Source organism: Mus caroli, unplaced genomic scaffold (genome assembly GCF_978045245.1).
Source record: "Mus caroli unplaced genomic scaffold, Mus_caroli_1 scaffold_10, whole genome shotgun sequence".
NCBI classification, from domain to species: Eukaryota; Metazoa; Chordata; class Mammalia; order Rodentia; family Muridae; genus Mus; species Mus caroli.
Window position 1 is genome coordinate 93,842,253 of NW_028227265.1, and position 16,530 is coordinate 93,858,782.

Consider the following 16,530-nt stretch of genomic DNA (forward strand, 5'->3'; position numbering starts at 1 on the left):
TTTTGTTAGCGGTAATCCTCGTTTGTTTTGTTTTCACAGTGGTTTTTGGAGGGTTTGGTGCTGCTGCTGTTTTACTGTCTTTTCAAAACAGTTCATTGCAGATACCTAGGAGAGGAGTGTGTTTAGTGCATTTTCTTTGTACGAGCTCTTTACTAATGAGCTACATCCCTGGACCCTGGATAGCTTCCTATTGAGTGAGTTATTGCTCAAGGACCTACGGAAGACATATTCTATTCACAATGTGTCTATTTCCTTGCACTGATTTGTGGATAACCAAATTCTATGACATAAGAAGCTTAACCCCCAGACCTAGAGTTTAGGAAGCATCTGCTGCACAGAGAAACATGATGCTTTATAAAATACCCTGTTTTCCCTTCAGCCATGCATTCCCTGTGTCTTAATAAGCCCTGTTTATGCAGGTGATTGGGAATTTTCCCTTGCTTGAGCACCCAGGACGTTTTATCACACAGCCAGCTGTGTTTGCGTGCCCAGAGGTTGCAGGGAAGCTGGTGTTTACTCCCTAGCAAGGACTCAGCAGTGGAGGCCACCATATGAGTAGCTGGTCAGTGACAGGCAAAGTCCAGTGTAAACACAGGGACTTATAGAGTTTTGAGTTTAGTCCACATTCTTAGGTTCACACAATTACAATAGTACTCCATCTGCAACCCAAAAATTGGCTGTTGTGGACACCCTGACCTTCTGCCTTCTGACAGAGTAGGGCTTGCTAAGAGTTGGACTAGTTCCATCTCTCTTAAAACCTCCTCCCTTTATAATTTGAATATTTAAAAAGCTCGCCGTTCCCTTGGGTACCTTCTTAAGCCACTTTATCCCTTCCTTGCCAAGGTTAGACCTTCCTCCCCTCTTTTCTTTTTTTCCTTGAAGTGATACGATCCCTATTGAGTCATTCCTGGGTTCGTAAAACTTAAAAATGTATTGATTCTTTCCTGATCACTAAAAATAGTGTCTTCTACAAACACTTCTCAGAATTTGAATAGACAGTAAAGCGTATATTGTTGTTCTTCACCAGATAGTATATATCTTCTATTCTATTTTATAATATTTCTTACAGATTCTGTGTGACTTATTGTCACCTGAAAATGTAAGGGAAGGCCTGAAGGAGTCTTCCTGGAGTTCGTTACCGTGCATTAAGAACAAACCTCTTGGTTTTCCATCAGTAATGGAACAGCCGCACTCCCCTGCTGAGCTTGGCCTGAAGCAGGTAAGGGGTGGAAAAATGACATTTGCTCCCTACACCCGCCTCCTTAGAGCTAAGACCCCCACGTTCTCAGGGTCAAGCATTAGAGCCTGCTTAAGTGTGTAGTGCCTATCAGATGATAGTAACAGGATCTTGTCTGCAGCATCTGATTTATACTAAAGCTCTCTATGTAATGTCAGTGCTCACTGCGCCATTTTAGGTCACTTAACTGGCATCACACTTACAGTTTAGGACATGCATATAGCTATAAATATTTTATTCTCGTCTAGAAGCATCTGCGTCAGAACTGCTGCTCTACACAGTGCTCTGACATCAGTCAGCATGACACCTAAGGCTCTATAAATACTGACAACAAACCCTTTACTTGCCTGATTTTAAAGTTTAAAAGGTCTGTTAAGCTAGTTTTCAAACATGTATTATAAGGAGTTGAAATCTTGGTTCCATTTTTTCTTCTTGGCAAGGAGAAGAAAGGATGGTGAACAGAGGGGATTGCCTTTGTTTATTGTGTTCCACAGACTGAAGAAGGAGTGGAGGATGCCCCAGAGCCTGTCAAAGGAAGCTTAAGCCGCGCCCAGTCAGCACAAACCATCAGTGCAGCAGCAGTGCCTGCCAGGGAGGACGGTTTAAAGCGCGTGTGCTCAGAACCTTTACTGTCCGCCCAGGGAAAGGGGGTTCTGCTCAAACGAAAGCTGTCTCTCTTAGAACAGGATGTGATTATTAACGAAGACGGGAGGAATAAGCTCAAAAAGCAAAGCGGTAAGGCTTCCCCTCTGCAGTTGTCCCCGTCAAGTCCTCATTCCAAGTGGCCTTTGGACTTCTTCCCCCAAGAGTAAAGCCCTGCCTGTCTGTTTATTTTATTAGAATCTCCCAGTGAAGACTGTGTGTTCTCAATAGCTTATGGCGACATCCCAGAAGAACTAATAGATGTCTCAGACTTTGAGTGCTCTCTCTGTATGAGGTGAGTGTGTCAAATTCTATAAAGATGACTATGTTGGTATAAATATGTAGCATAGATGAAGGCAGTGCTAGGTAAGATGAGCTAACACTCTCGGGCTAAGAATCAGAAGGTGGAGTTTTAGTCCTAGGTTTAGCTTTAAACAGTCCTCTGAATCTCAGACTTATGCATCCAGAAAGTGGGGCCAGTGTTTGCAAACACAGGATCTGGGTGCCTGACTGTCCTGGAACTGACTCTATAGATCAGGCTGGCCTCGAACTCAAGACATCCACCTGCCTCTGTCTTCCACTGATAGCTAGGATTAAAAGCACATCCCAGCTGACTGGCTTACTGTGTGTTTCTTCAGTGAAGCAGGGTGTAGCTTTTAGCTTATGCTGGTTTTGAATTTATGATTATTGTGCCTCATCTTCCTGAGTTGCTAGGATTAAGATACTGGGATTAGATATGTGTCCCACCATGCAGGTTAGATCACAATTCCCCTAAGTAAGCTTTTAAGTTAATATGCAAAGAAGTGGGTTGCATCATGCACCACTATACTGTGTGACATCAGAGTTCAATAAGGTTATCTATCCTTCTTTCGTGTATTTTATATAGAAGGGCTTTTACCAAACTGTTAAGGATTCTTTTTTAACTTGATGAGGCTATATCAAAATCTAATGGTCACCAATGGCCTACTTGGCTTGCTCTGTCTTTGAGTCTGCATTTACTTTGCTCAGTTTGGCTCAGCCAGGGGCTTAAGGGTTGGGGATCCACGTGTCCAACAGTGATGACTGCCGTAGTCAGTGCAGTCCTGGGCCCCTGGCAGGGTACCTTTGTTGTTCAAGGTCTTTCAGAAGGTGCAGGAGGCCACCGTACTGTTAGCATTGCCCTCTTCCCCCTCTCCTCTCTCACCTTGGCCTTCTGATGCCTCTCAGCCATGGTTCTTCTCAACCTTCCTAATGCTGTGACCCTTTAAGATTTCCTCATGCTGTGGTGACCCCAACCATAAAATTTTTGTTGGTATTTAATAATTGTAATTTTGATACTGTTATGAATTACGATGTAAATATCTGATATGCAGGATATCTGAGATGTGCCTCCCAAAGGGCTGAGGGAGAGAACCGCTGCTCTGAGTAGTGCTTTATGTTACAGTCCGTTATTAACACAAGCTTTTCCGCCGTGGAGGCTCCTGGTGTGAAAGCTAATGTGCACTTTGTTTGATTCCAGGTTGTTTTTTGAGCCAGTAACAACCCCTTGTGGACACTCATTCTGTAAGAATTGTCTTGAGCGCTGTTTAGATCATGCGCCATATTGTCCCCTCTGCAAAGAAAGCTTAAAAGAGGTATGTGCACGTTTGTATCTGTTTGTTGGTCCTAAGTTTGGGGACATGGCTTGTTTTGTGTGCAGCCACAGAAAGCGTGGTTTCATTTTCAGAGTAAGGTGAATTATGGATCCTTGCTGACCAAGAGCACACTGCTGATTACCCGTGCTGTGTAGGAGAGAGAAACGGAGAGCCGGGCAGATAGGGCCTAAGAGCCAAGTCCTCCATACTTGGATGGCTAGTTGGTTGGTTGGTTTGGGTTTTTTGTTTTGTTTGTTTTAAAGGGAATAGGAACATATAATTGGAATAATATGATAGTGTAAAACAAAGACTAACGCATCAGGATTGGATAAAACAAACAAGCAGAAGACAAAGCCCAGGAGAAGGCACGAGGAACAGGTCCACTTGCCTGCATATTCTCCCAGAATCCCACAAAAAACGCTAAGCTGGAAGCCATAATATGTATACAAAGGACTTGTAGGGTAAAAAAAGAGAATAAAATAAAATAATATAAAATAAATAAAAAGTCGTAAGATTTTTTTTTAAAAAGGAAAATCTCTGACCCAACATTTGAGACAAGGAACCTCTAAAGATGGCACCAAGTTTGTTTTTGTAAAATAGAAATACAGCCAGGCACCTGCTGAGGGAAAGGTTCCGTTTTAATGATGATACCACAGGAGTGGAGTGGGGAGGACTCTGCTGCCCTGCATCTCACCCAGACTTGAGGCCCACCCATTCCAGATCCCTTAGTGCTTGGAGTAACTGTCCTGTAGAACCTCCTTTGTGGTAGAGACGGCCCAGCTTTCCTATCCAGTTTGGTGGCTGCTGGCCACGTATGACTACTCAAGCGCTTGAATTGTGGCTGGAGTATCTGAGGGACAGGTCTCCATATTCTTTAATCAACTAAGACTTACAGAGGCCCCATGACCAATGCCTGCTCCACTGGGCAGCATAGCTCTAGGAAGTGGTGGCAGAAGACAGAAGAGAGCAGGCAGTGTCCTCGTAGAGCCAAAGAGCAGCACAGCCTCCGCGAGGGGACACACAGTGGCGGTGCTGGCTCCTCTCTATCAGGATCCAGCTTCAAGGGGCTGTTGTAACCTCAGTGGAAGCATCCCAGGAGGACGGCTCCCTGTGATGACTCACAGTATTGTTTGCAGAGAAAAGCACCTGTCATCATTTATTTATTAAAAAAATAAATACAACCCCAATTAAAAAAAATACACAGAAAAAACAGTGGCAAATGTTGCTACATTTGATAGGTATGTTACATAACAAGCTGGTATGTTGAAAACATACACAAGCACACGCATGTACACACATGCACATAAGTGCACATACATGCACACAAATGTTTACAGAGTCAAGAAATCTAAGATAAAGTTACTGTTGAAGGGTTTACCAGTTATGACGACGACTTGGCATTTTTGGATAAAGTATATTAGACAGGCTATCTTTCCCACAGTTTAGATATTCTGAGATATAGTTGCTATTGTTTTTAAGTTAACTATTCAATATAGTACTTACATTTAGAAGTACTTCATCTTTAAGAATACTAATAGTTTGAAGGAGAACCTTGAACATATCTGAACATATGGCTAGCTGTTTAAAAATATCCTGTTTCCAGTGTTGCTGATGGCTTATGTTACATCATTTGTAAAGTACAGACTATGTCTATACCTAAGAGTATGTAATTGAAAATAATGCTGATGTGCCTATGTATTTCCTGCCTGCATGTTACTGCCCCTCTTTGCCCATTAAGTATAGTTTCAAGACGTGAGCTTTGCAGCAGCTCAGTAGAGAATGCTAGCATCTCCCCATCACAGAGCTTACAAGCTAGGCTGCCCCTTTGTACAGAAACTGCCCTTTGTAAGTTAATGAGTGTAGCTGTTTATCAGTATCCTTAGCTAAATTTCTGGAAGCTGAATTACTGGATCAATGGCAGTATTTTTATAATATTCCTAAAAACCACTTGTTGAATTTCCGTAGTCGCCTGCAATTGTTGCATGGATCTAGACTCCCTGCCAGTGACATAGGCAATATATCTTCAGCTGTAACTACGTGAGCATCCATTTTTTTTTCAGAAATCTTTATTAATTTAACAGAACGCAGTTAGAGGACTGCTCTGAAAAAGTCTGTAGTGCAGTTGTCCTCATGATAAACTCCTGCCGTCTATACACGTACGGTCTGACGGAGTCCACTCACCGCCTCCTCTTCATCCAGACCACGGTTCAGCAGCCCTGTATCGTCTAAGAACTTGTCAGAACTACTGAGTCTCAGACTCCACTTCACCCCTGGGTTTTAGCAGTCTGTATTCTCACAGGTCTTCCTAGTCAAGGTTGCATACTGCTTCTGTGGCCACCTTCCCAAAATCCCAAATTTCCCAGTGTGTCCTTTATTACAGCTTGATACAACCACTATATCTGTTGTCTCTACAGATGGAGGGCTGGCTTTTCTTTGTGACTCTTCTCCCAAGTTCTTTCTGACTAATTTCTTTATTTATTTACTCTAATACATGTGTATTTTCTGCCTGTCGGTGTACTCTGAGCTTAATCAAATTTTACTTTAATTATGAAGACATATGTATCCATATGGCACAGTGCAGGGATTTACTGTGGTAAAAACAGCACAACACACAATGTAAAGTAAAAGAGGAATTAAGGAAGACATCGGGAAATGTGCAGTCAGATCCTGACCTGAGAGAGCTTGCATAGACAGGAGAGAGGTGGATTTTTTTTTTTCTCAGCTAGAACGATGATATATTCTACATGTGGAGAGCCACTTTTCAGAGTATGTGGAGGGAGCACAAATGTACCAGGTACTTAGAGGCAGGGGGAGATCACACAGGAAAAGCAGCATGCTTTGAAGTCTGACTGGTAGCAATATTGGAGGGAAAACCTAAAAGAAAAATGAAATAGGTTGAGTGCAGGCAAATGCCTATCATTCCAGTACCGGGGGAGCTGAGGTAGAGAACCTCAAGTTGCAGGCCAGCCTGAGCTACATGGTAAGACCTTACTTAGCTCACAGAAACAGCAACAGTGCTCCCAGGAGAAAACCCTATGTACAGACTTTATCTTTGAAAATAGACAAAACAACCGTTGTTTTGACTTTCTGAAATAAGGCAAGTGCATTCTTTTCTTCATCCGTATCTTCTTTCTGCTCCCTAGAAATTGGCTTGTGTTGTGGGAGACGGCAGGGGCCAGGCTGGCTGCTGCCAATAAAAGATTTGTGCTTGTGGCAGGGAGCTTTCTACAAGGGGTGGGGGCGGGGCTTGCTTCCAGCAGTCTTCAGTCTTACCCAGGCCTGGGCAGGTTTATTGTGTAGCTACATAAACTGCAGGGTTCCCGTCATGAATTAAATGCAGTTAGAGTGTTTCAGTCTATAGCAAAGGCTTTGATCTCTCTGTTAAACTTTGCCCACTTTGTACTGTAGGAAAGCATCTACTGGAATGTGACTAATTGTGTCTTTCAGTATCTAGCAGACAGGAGGTACTGTGTCACCCAGCTGCTGGAGGAGTTAATAGTGAAATACCTGCCAGATGAGCTGTCCGAGAGGAAGAAAATCTATGATGAAGAAACTGCTGAGCTCTCACAGTAAGTCCCTTCTCCTTACCGAGATCATGAAAACTGCCAGAGAGCCATCCCAGAGCCAGCAGGATCCTGTCGCTCAGTCCAGCACGGGCATGTCGGAGCCAAGTATTGATGGGGTTTCCTGTCCTAAGCAGGCAGACTTGTGAACCTGTCTGTAGAGTCCAGGCATGCTAAAGGGAGTCATTGGTATAGCTCTTTGGACTAGAGCAGTATTAGAGGATACGAAGGGACTTCCTGCTCAGACAGCAGGTGGTGGACTGGGGGAAAGGTGAAGTAGGTAACATGGATGGAAACCCAGGTCTCCCACATCCTGGAACAGGAAGAACAGCAGCCTACATTAGCAGGAATCTTAACAGGAGAGAGCAGTGGTTCTCAGCCTTCCTAATGCTGCCACCCTTTAATACACTTCTTCATGTTGTAGTGACCCCCCCCCAAGCATAACATTATTTTGTTCCTACTTCATAGCTGCAGTTTTGCTACTGTTGTGAATCATGATGTAAATGTCTGTGTTTTCAGATGATCTTAGGCGATGCCTGTGAAATGGCCATCTGACACCCAAAGGGGTCACACTCCACAGGTTGAGAACCACTGGGGGAGAGACTCAGAATGGGGTGGGATTGAAATCTGAAGGTGGGAAGGAATGCTGTGGGCATCAGATACTCAGTAAAGATACCAGTGAGAGACCATCCACATTAGTAGGACAAAAAAACACCCCAAGGCAGCTTTGGGGTGTTAGCAGCTGTCCCCACTGTTGAGGTAGGCTTGCCCAGCTCTTGCCTGCAGGTCTTCCTTCCTTGTTCTTTCTTCCCCCTCCCCTTAAACATTTTTGACTTTTTGATCGGTCACTCCAACCTCTCTGCATTTCTTTGCCGGGTTTTGAATTTCTTGGCTATTCCTTCACCTCTCTCAGCTATCACGTTGAAGAGCTCTGCTAACTTTATGCGCTGTTATTATTTAGCAACGGTTTGCTTCTCCTGTTTTTTTTTTTGAATTAATTTTTTTATTAGGTATTTTCCTCATTTACATTTCCAATGCTATCCAAAAGGTCCCCAATACCCCCCCCCACTCCCACATTTTGGCCCTGGCATTCCCCTGTACTGGGGCATATAAAGTTTGTAAGTCCTATGGGCCTCTCTTTCCAGTGATGACCTACTAGGCCATCTTTTGATACATATGCAGCTAGAGTCTTACAGAGATAAAGTTTGGAGCTATGACGAAAGGATGGACCATCTAAAAGACTGCCATATCCAGGGATCCATCCCATAATCAGCTTCCAAACGCTGACACCATTGCATACACTAGCAAGATTTTGCTGAAAGGACCCAGATATAGCTGTCTCTTGCGAGACAATGCCGGGGCCTAGCAAACACAGAAGTGCTTCTCCTGTTTTTAAAATGCAAGTAGAATGTTGGATCTTTCCCTTCTAAAACAGGTTGAGCTGTGCATGTGATCTTGGATTTTCCCATGGGTGCCCACAGGAAGTCTTCATAGGCCCGTGGCCTTCAGGGCAGGTTTCTAAGCTTTCCGTTACAGGGCCTGTAGGGCCTCTTGTTCCTCCCAAGAGATGGATGTTTTACTGTGTACTTTTGTGATAGAAAATACTGAGGTGAGGCCCCTGTCTCTTCTGGATACTGAAGGAGAAGTCTAAAAAGGAGATTCGGGGACACTGCTGATCTGAAGCCTGGCTGTGAAGCCAGCCTACCCTTAGGAGAGTGTACCTGAGGAGGGAGAGTTGAGTGCTGGGGAGAAGCCAGGGCAGGCGGGCTTGCTAGCTGGGCTGTGTTGTAACTGCACATACATGTTAAGCACCGCATGACCTTAGGTCATTAGCGGTCATGTAGCAGGAACATAAAAGGGAGCAGAAACAAATCTAGACCCCGTAGCCCTGGTCTGTGCTCTCCACGGCCTTATGTGGACCATGCTGGCTGCATTATTCTCTGTTGGCTTCTTCTCTGTAAGTCAGTGCAGGCCTGGGCCTTGCTTTGGGCAGCGTGGCACCCGACTGCAGCCGCTGCACACGTTCCTCTATCCCTCTCCTCTGTGCACTGCTGACCTCCAGCTATTCCCCACAGTGCTGTGTGAGCATTCAGTTCTGCATCTGTAGGCTTGTTTCTAAGAGGGAAACTGTTGGTCCCAAGGATGCTTTCTTCCAAGAACCTGTGGTGTTTCTGCTGTGGACTCAAGTGCCTGTGTATGCATTTTTCTTCTCAGCTGCCCCGACAAGGCAGGCTTTCTCATCCTTGCTATCTGGGCATGGTCTTGGTCCCTCTTCCTGTTCACAGGCTGGCAGAAGAAAGGTATCTGTCACTTTAGACACCCGATGAGAACGTTATTTTGTTGATTTCTCTTTGTTGACCTTTTGAATATATCAGGGTTCAGAGTTTTTGCCCATTTTGGGAGCTTATTTTTTTTTTTATCTTAATGTCTTATGGATAAAAGCTAGACCTCTGTCCTGCATTGTAAGTATTTTAAACAAGTCCTGAATGTAAAATATGATAAATTTCCTTTTGATTTTTTTTAAAAATAGCTCTGTATGGTACCTGCTATTTTAGATTTCCGGCTTATAAATATGAGAATCATAGTCAGATTCGGTTTCAGGGACTCAGCGGTGGGTGTGGACTTGATGAAGGGGGGCTGCTTCCTGTTCTAGTCAGGAACCAAGAGCACAGATTTAAAACAGATTTCTTTGTTGTTACTATTATTGCTGTTTATACATCAAATTTTTTTTTTTTTTGCTGTGATAAGACTATGTGTTTTGCTATGGTAAATGTGGTATGCTTTTGCTGTCTGATTTGGTTTATAACAACGAACTGTCCTCTCCCTCAGCTTGACCAAGAATGTCCCAATATTCGTTTGCACTATGGCCTACCCCACTGTGCCTTGCCCACTCCATGTGTTCGAGCCCAGATACAGGCTCATGATCCGACGGAGTATCCAGACTGGAACCAAGCAGTTCGGGATGTGCGTCAGTGATACACAAAACAGGTAGGCTCCCCGGGAACTTCGGCATCTGCGTTTGCACCGGAGCTTCCTTTGTGTCCGAATGAGGCTCTGCACACTCGTGCTGAAGCAGGGTTTTTCTCTTAGTTTTGCAGACTACGGTTGTATGTTACAAATCCGAAACGTGCATTTCCTACCTGACGGAAGGTCTGTTGTTGACACAGTTGGAGGGAAGCGGTTCAGAGTTTTAAAAAGAGGAATGAAGGATGGATACTGCACTGCAGACATTGAGTATCTAGAAGATGTTAAGGTATGGGAAATGTTCTTTCCCCGTGCATCCTGGGCCACTGTGTCCAGGGCTTGGTACCAACATGTAGGCGACGTTTCTAGGCACAGGAGCCGGCTTTTCTGTCAGTCCTCGTTGCTGCTTAGGAGAGTTAGCTCCGGCCACCTTCCCTTTATCTTGCCCTTGAATCGTTTGCCCATTCAGGAGCACATGGGGACAAGAAGCTGCAGCCTCTTTGTATTCCAGCCTTCCCCAGCAGCGTGGTGCCTAGACTTTACTTACACTTGTGCATGCAGTAGTCGTGGTAGCCACTTAACTAACAGTAGCAGGAGACTAAGTTAAACTTGGAGCTCACCAAAGTTTTAAGTTGCTGAATCTCTACCTTATTTTACTTGATTCGTTAATAATTAAAACTGCTATAATTCATAGATTAAAATTTCATATAAAAGTAAACCCAAGATTCTTTTAAGGATTGCTCTGTGTATTAAGGTTTTTTTCCTGTGCCAGAGACAATCTTAATTATAAAGTAAACACAACTGGATGCTGTTTTAAAATGGTAGGATGTCCCAGATTAGATACTGCCCCAATTAATATATATATTCATATATATATCTATCACATTATGCAAATTACACAACTAATTTAATGCATAGTTTCATGGTCATTTTACTTTTTTTCAGAAGTAAGAATGTGTGGCCTTTCGTGGTTTGTGTCTTTTGTATTTCAAAAATCTTCCCTTAGCCAGTAGGCCAGGAACATGGTCCACCCATTAGGATGGATGGGTCCCTTGGCCATCCACCTGTGTTCTGCTGGTCTTCTTTGGCTGGACGATGGCTTTCATTTTACATTTGCCATCCGGTGGTCTAGAGGGCACAGGGAGGAGGTTGTGGAGGGAGCCACGGTGTTGGACCCTTATGGCAGAAGTTGAAATTGTATATTTTATGCTCTACCTTTTGACATGCCGATTTTTTTTTTTTAGCAAGTATTTTTGTTGCATTTGTGTTTTGTATTTTGCCCCAGTTCTCCCATAAAATGATGTATTCATGGCCATCCTCCTGTTGCTGCTCTCTGCCATGTGTAACCCGAGTGCCCCATTTCTCTTTTCACTCTAGCAACTATTCTATTCCAAATTGGTGTAGACCTTTGAACCAGAGCCCACTGTCCACCATACTTGCTCCTTCCCAGGCTGTCAGTCAAGTTGCTGCTTGCTCCTGGTGGAGACCAGGCACTGCTCTTCCCAGTGAGTCCTGTCAGCACTCTGTAAGGCAGAAACGTAACCTGCTATTGCCCGAGGATAACACTCTGATAGCCCAGCACCGTTGTGGACCTTCCTGTTTTCCCAGTGTCCCATGGGGCTGAGGCTAAGCGCTCGGACACCACTGAGGTCTTACTGCCTGCTCTTCCTAGATTGAGAATGGAGATGAAATAAGGAGCCTGCGAGAGCTCCATGACTCGGTGTACTTGCAAGCCTGCAGCTGGTTTCAGAATTTAAGGGACAGATTTCGAAGCCAAATCCTTCAGCACTTTGGATCAATGCCGGAGAGAGAAGAAAACCTCCAGGTAGGCTATAGCTCTGCTGCTGCTGCTGCTGCTGCTGCTGCTGCTGCTGCTGCTGCTGCTGCTGCTGCTGCTGCTGTCTCCCTTTCTCAGGAACCTGATGAACAGCTTTCCACCTCCCCTTCTTTTATTGCCATCAACCCCATCTTGAGCCTTATGGCTATATTCTCTAGAGCACTGGTATCTGCTACATGTAGCCCAGGCAAGGATGCCTGCAGGAAAGAGGGTGCCACAGAGGGAGGGGGTCTTGTCTCAGGCTGTCTCGAGGGTTGTAAGATGTAAAATGGATGCTAGCCTGCATTAAACTGTGACTCTGAAGCCACCGTACCTCCCAGCCCATCAGCCGTGCCTTTGACAGTTGAGAGATGTGTGGTTCTTTCCATCCTTTAGGAAGTCTGCTCTTCTCCTTTTATCTCCTAACTACTGTTCACCGTCTCAATCCACTTTTGTCTAGCTGCGTGTAACACTTCCATTACCATAAAACCATCATTCTTGGGGTTCTGCTCAAGACTGGGGTTTACATCAAAACTGAACCTAATTAGTAATGTGATTTAGATTCTTTCTGTGCACCAAGCTCCGCAGTAGCAATGGCAAAACCCATTAGGGGGCCCCTTACCCTGGGGAATCCAACCACAGGCTCCTGAGACAACCAATATTAAGCAGTACATTTTGAATTGAATAAAGTCTTTATGGTTGACTTCATAGTGGGATGGCTGTACATCTATGAAGGTGGAGGGATAATAGATCCAAGTGTGATCTATCTCTCACTCCATCCTTCAGAGGTTGGTTTGAGTCTCTTATGTCAGCATCAGGACCATTTTCAAACTGAGGACACGCAGATGCTCCGTCTGTGTTGCCCACTGTGGCATGTTCATCCTGGACACCTGAACCTGGTAAACATTATAGATGTATGCTCTCATAAGACGAAGCAGGATAGCACATTTAAAGCCTCCAGAATGTAGCTTCCATCGAGGTCTGGACAGAACTCCCCCATGGTCCTCTCTTGTCTCGTCTCTCAGCAGCTGCCACTAGTTTCTGTCAGTGCCACATTAGGAGTCAGGTTAAGAAAGCAGCCTCTGGAGAGATGCAGGAGTGAGGGGGTTGTAAAGAGGGATGGGTAGGGATGTTGGAGGCTGGAGGAGCAAAGGTCAGCGCCCACGGCACCAGAGGCCACAGGATCCCTCCGCAGTGCATCAGGAGCAGCAGAGCACCATGGCTCGCTGGAACTTGTGGAGAAAGTGCTGCAGTTCTTGGGGCCCCAGAGAACACTGTCCATCAGTCTGTCTGTCCATCAGTCAGAGGCAGTGGAATGGCAGAGGTTCTCTAGAATCCTCTGGAAAGCCACACCCCACACTTTGCAAAAGTTTCTAGAAAATAATGACCTCATTATCCGTTTCTGCATCTGGTAAGAATGCCATTGGCCTGATTGGGTCTAACCTGGAGACGCGTGGAGGATGGGAAATGTTTTCTCTGGACTGCAGAAGGAAGTGGGAGTGGTGCAGAGATCAGAGCGGTGGAGAGTGGGGCTGTGGCACAAGTTGCTTAGGTTCTGCCGTGGTTCCTTCGTCACTCTCACTGTTCCTGTTTTGTGGCTCGTGAGCACCAGTGCAGTGGCAGTAAGGGAGGCTATGGAGTCCCGTTGTGCACACTCACCGTGACTGGCTGTGTTCCAGCCCTTGCAATGCACAGGACCTTCCTTCACTGGTCCTCACGCTTGCAATGCTAAGTTTTCAAACTAAATGCGAAGCCATTGTTTTGAATAAAAAAAAAAAAACCAATTTTTGAGTAAAAATGTCAAGTATCAAGAATTAACTTCTTTCTGTAGTGCTTTCAGTAAGCAGGTCTGGCCCCACGAGGCAGTTGGCACTATCTGGAGACATTTTGACCTTTACACCTGGAGAGGTGCTGTTAGTGGCCAGCCAGCCGAAGGAAGGTAAAGGTGCTGGCGGACTACAGAGCCCGGGACGGTGGCACACAGCACAGGGGCCCTAAGCCCCAGACGTCAGCAGCCTGAGGGCAAGAACCTGACTGTGGAGTCAGGGTCAGATTAAAATCCTGACTCTAACATGTGAGCTGAGAGACCTTGGGTGACCACATCACAGTCCCCAGCTTCAGCTCCCCCCTGTCTGGGCATCATGATCACCTGCCTTCTATTATTACGAGACTTAGGATAGTACCATAAGTCAGTCAAGTGGGCTAGGTTTGTTTTATAGTTTTGCTGTTACATTAACAGTCGGAACTGTTGGTTGGTTTTAGGCAACACCCAATGGACCTGCATGGTGTTGGTGGCTGCTGGCAGTCCTTCCTGTCGACCCGCGATATCAGCTCTCCGTACTGTCCATGAAGTCTTTGGAGGAACGGTTGACAAAGATACAGCATATTCTGACGTACTTTTCTAGAGACCAATCTAAGTAACAAACTGCTTGGATCTCACTTAGCTCGCTCTCAGCCCAGAGGCTGAGATGCGCGGCTGGATCTTACTTTTAACGTCGCCCTGATCTGGCTCTAGTTGACCGCCGGATTGCCCGCTGCCTTTTGCACACCCAGTGCTGGTTTAAGAAATCAAGGAAACTTTTCTTTTCTTCAAACCTCCTGAATCTCGTGGATCTGCAAATGAATACCTTCATCTAGGTCCTAGACCACTAAGAACCTGCGCAGAAAACACGCACTGAATGTGTGTTCAACCTCCACATTGTGATGAAGTTGCACTATGTACCATATTCTGAATGAACTAAGAACTCCGTGAATGTGTGATGTGCGTGCCTGCGTGTGTGTGTGTGTGTGCGTGTGTGCGTGTGCGTGCAAGTATGTGGTGTGTGTGTGTGTGTGTGTGTGTGTGCTTTTTTTCTCTGGCTTTAAATTTTAAAAGACAAAAAAAAAAGCCATAGGGCGTGGACTTGCTGAAGGCCCTCTATTGCCCAAGTTTACAGCGGTGGTCACAGGAGTTTTCGCAGGCTGACTTTGCCTCAGATTTCTTTCCCCCATGCTTCTCTTTGCACAAGTATGTAAACTACGGTATAGAGTATCATTTTTTTCTGTTGGAAATCCTGCTCTTGCTGAACTGTCTTGGCCATTGACTTTGACACAGTTAATTATTTATGTAAATACATGCATCCCGGTAGCCGGCAGGCAGGGATGCAGAATCTAGAGCCAGTCTCCAGGAACAACTGCAAACCTGACACATGGTACTGTGCATCCATTCATAAAACACTTAAAACTGTGAAAATATGGTTTACATTAAAAAATGTACATAAAGGTAGATGGAAAACTCGATTCAGCCAGTTAGCTTGTACATTTTAGGGGGCTTTTCTTATTAACTGCCCGTCTATGTCATTTAGAGTTTGACACGATAACTTGTATTTAAGGAATTAGGTAGTGTGTAAATGGGCTGAGGCTCTGGGAGAGGAGGAGAAGCTTACTGTAGGACTCAGCTTGTAAGGTCTGGTTTGTTTTGACTCTGGTCTTGGTGCAAACGTTAGTTATGCCTTATTCATACCAGTTAGAGCACCGTGCTGTGACATGGGTATAGCCGTGCTGCCCGGCCCTTTTATAATTATTTGTTGCAGATTTGTGACTGTCTCTATTAACTTTCTTTTATGTAAGTAATTTGTACAAGTTTCTTAAGATTTTTGCTTTTGCTTATTTAATTTTGAATAAAAGCTAAATTCATAATACCTTTTCCCCCCTTTTAAATCATAAAGCAATGTCAGAAAAATGTCAATACAGGGACCGAACTATAAATAGTGTAGAACATGTGTTTGGTTGCCTGTTTGTGACATGAGGCTTAAATTGTAGATTTTTGGGAGGGGGGGCGGGGAGAGGGGCGGTGAGGTCTGAGACAGGCTCTCTCTACATAGCTCTGACTGTCCTGGAGCTCACTATGTAGATCACACTGGCCTTGAACTCACAGATATCCTACTGCCTCTGCCTCCTGAGTGCTGGGATTAAAGGTGTCCTATACCATCACACTCAGCAAGTTGTGGTTTTAAAACATTTTATAAACAACGAATGTGGTATCTTGAGGCTTCAGGTCCAACAATTATTTTCTAAACTTTAGAGTTTAAAGCATTGTTTTTTAACCTTAAAAAAACAAACCCAGATCCCTCTAGAATAACGATATTTTTCTTTTTAAATACCCTAAAAATGTTTGTCAACATGAAATGAATTTAAATTAATGAATTTAAAAGATGACAGGTGTGTCTTACATTCTCCTCCGTCAGGATGACTCTTGGTTGTACACACACCAGACCATTTCTGCCCCCAGTTCCTCGGCTGAGATTTTCCCAGATACTGTTGTGTTTTTCGTTTGCAGATGAGATTTTACTGTGTGGCCCAGGCCACACATGTCTCATGTCTCCCACTCTCCTGCCTGGGTCTCCAACTGCTCTACTGATAGGCACACACCTCCTTGCCAGTAAATGGAACCTTCAGGATTGGCTGAAACTTTAGAATAAGATTCAGAAGACCCCACCCACTCAGTGCCACATTGACTAGTGAAAGTAGTCCCAGGTGTTGAGTACACATATTTAGTGGGTCCATGTGTGCTATACACCCAGATGGACTGTGAATGGTTTCTATATAGCACACATATATCCCCCCCCCCCCAACAAAGGAAGTGTGCGAGCCTTCTTTATGATTTATTCTGATTATATATGGCAGATACTCCTATGGTAGTTTTTCTCTCTGAAG

The 16,530-nt window shown here is 44.7% G+C and overlaps 1 protein-coding gene across 1 annotated transcript in view; it reads left to right on the plus strand.

The window, feature by feature from the left end:
- Positions 1-15,537, plus strand: part of Lonrf1 (LON peptidase N-terminal domain and ring finger 1) — a 31,982-nt gene extending 16,445 nt beyond the window's left edge. Inside the window, exons 4-12 of the mRNA XM_021170270.3 lie at positions 1,070-1,219; positions 1,732-1,972; positions 2,078-2,174; positions 3,378-3,492; positions 6,940-7,061; positions 9,885-10,043; positions 10,146-10,308; positions 11,692-11,844; positions 14,098-15,537. Coding sequence (XP_021025929.1) covers positions 1,070-1,219; positions 1,732-1,972; positions 2,078-2,174; positions 3,378-3,492; positions 6,940-7,061; positions 9,885-10,043; positions 10,146-10,308; positions 11,692-11,844; positions 14,098-14,256 — 1,359 coding nt within the window. The 3' untranslated portion in view covers positions 14,257-15,537. The remainder of the gene's footprint in view (positions 1-1,069; positions 1,220-1,731; positions 1,973-2,077; positions 2,175-3,377; positions 3,493-6,939; positions 7,062-9,884; positions 10,044-10,145; positions 10,309-11,691; positions 11,845-14,097) is intronic.
- The last annotated feature ends 993 nt before the right edge of the window (positions 15,538-16,530 follow it).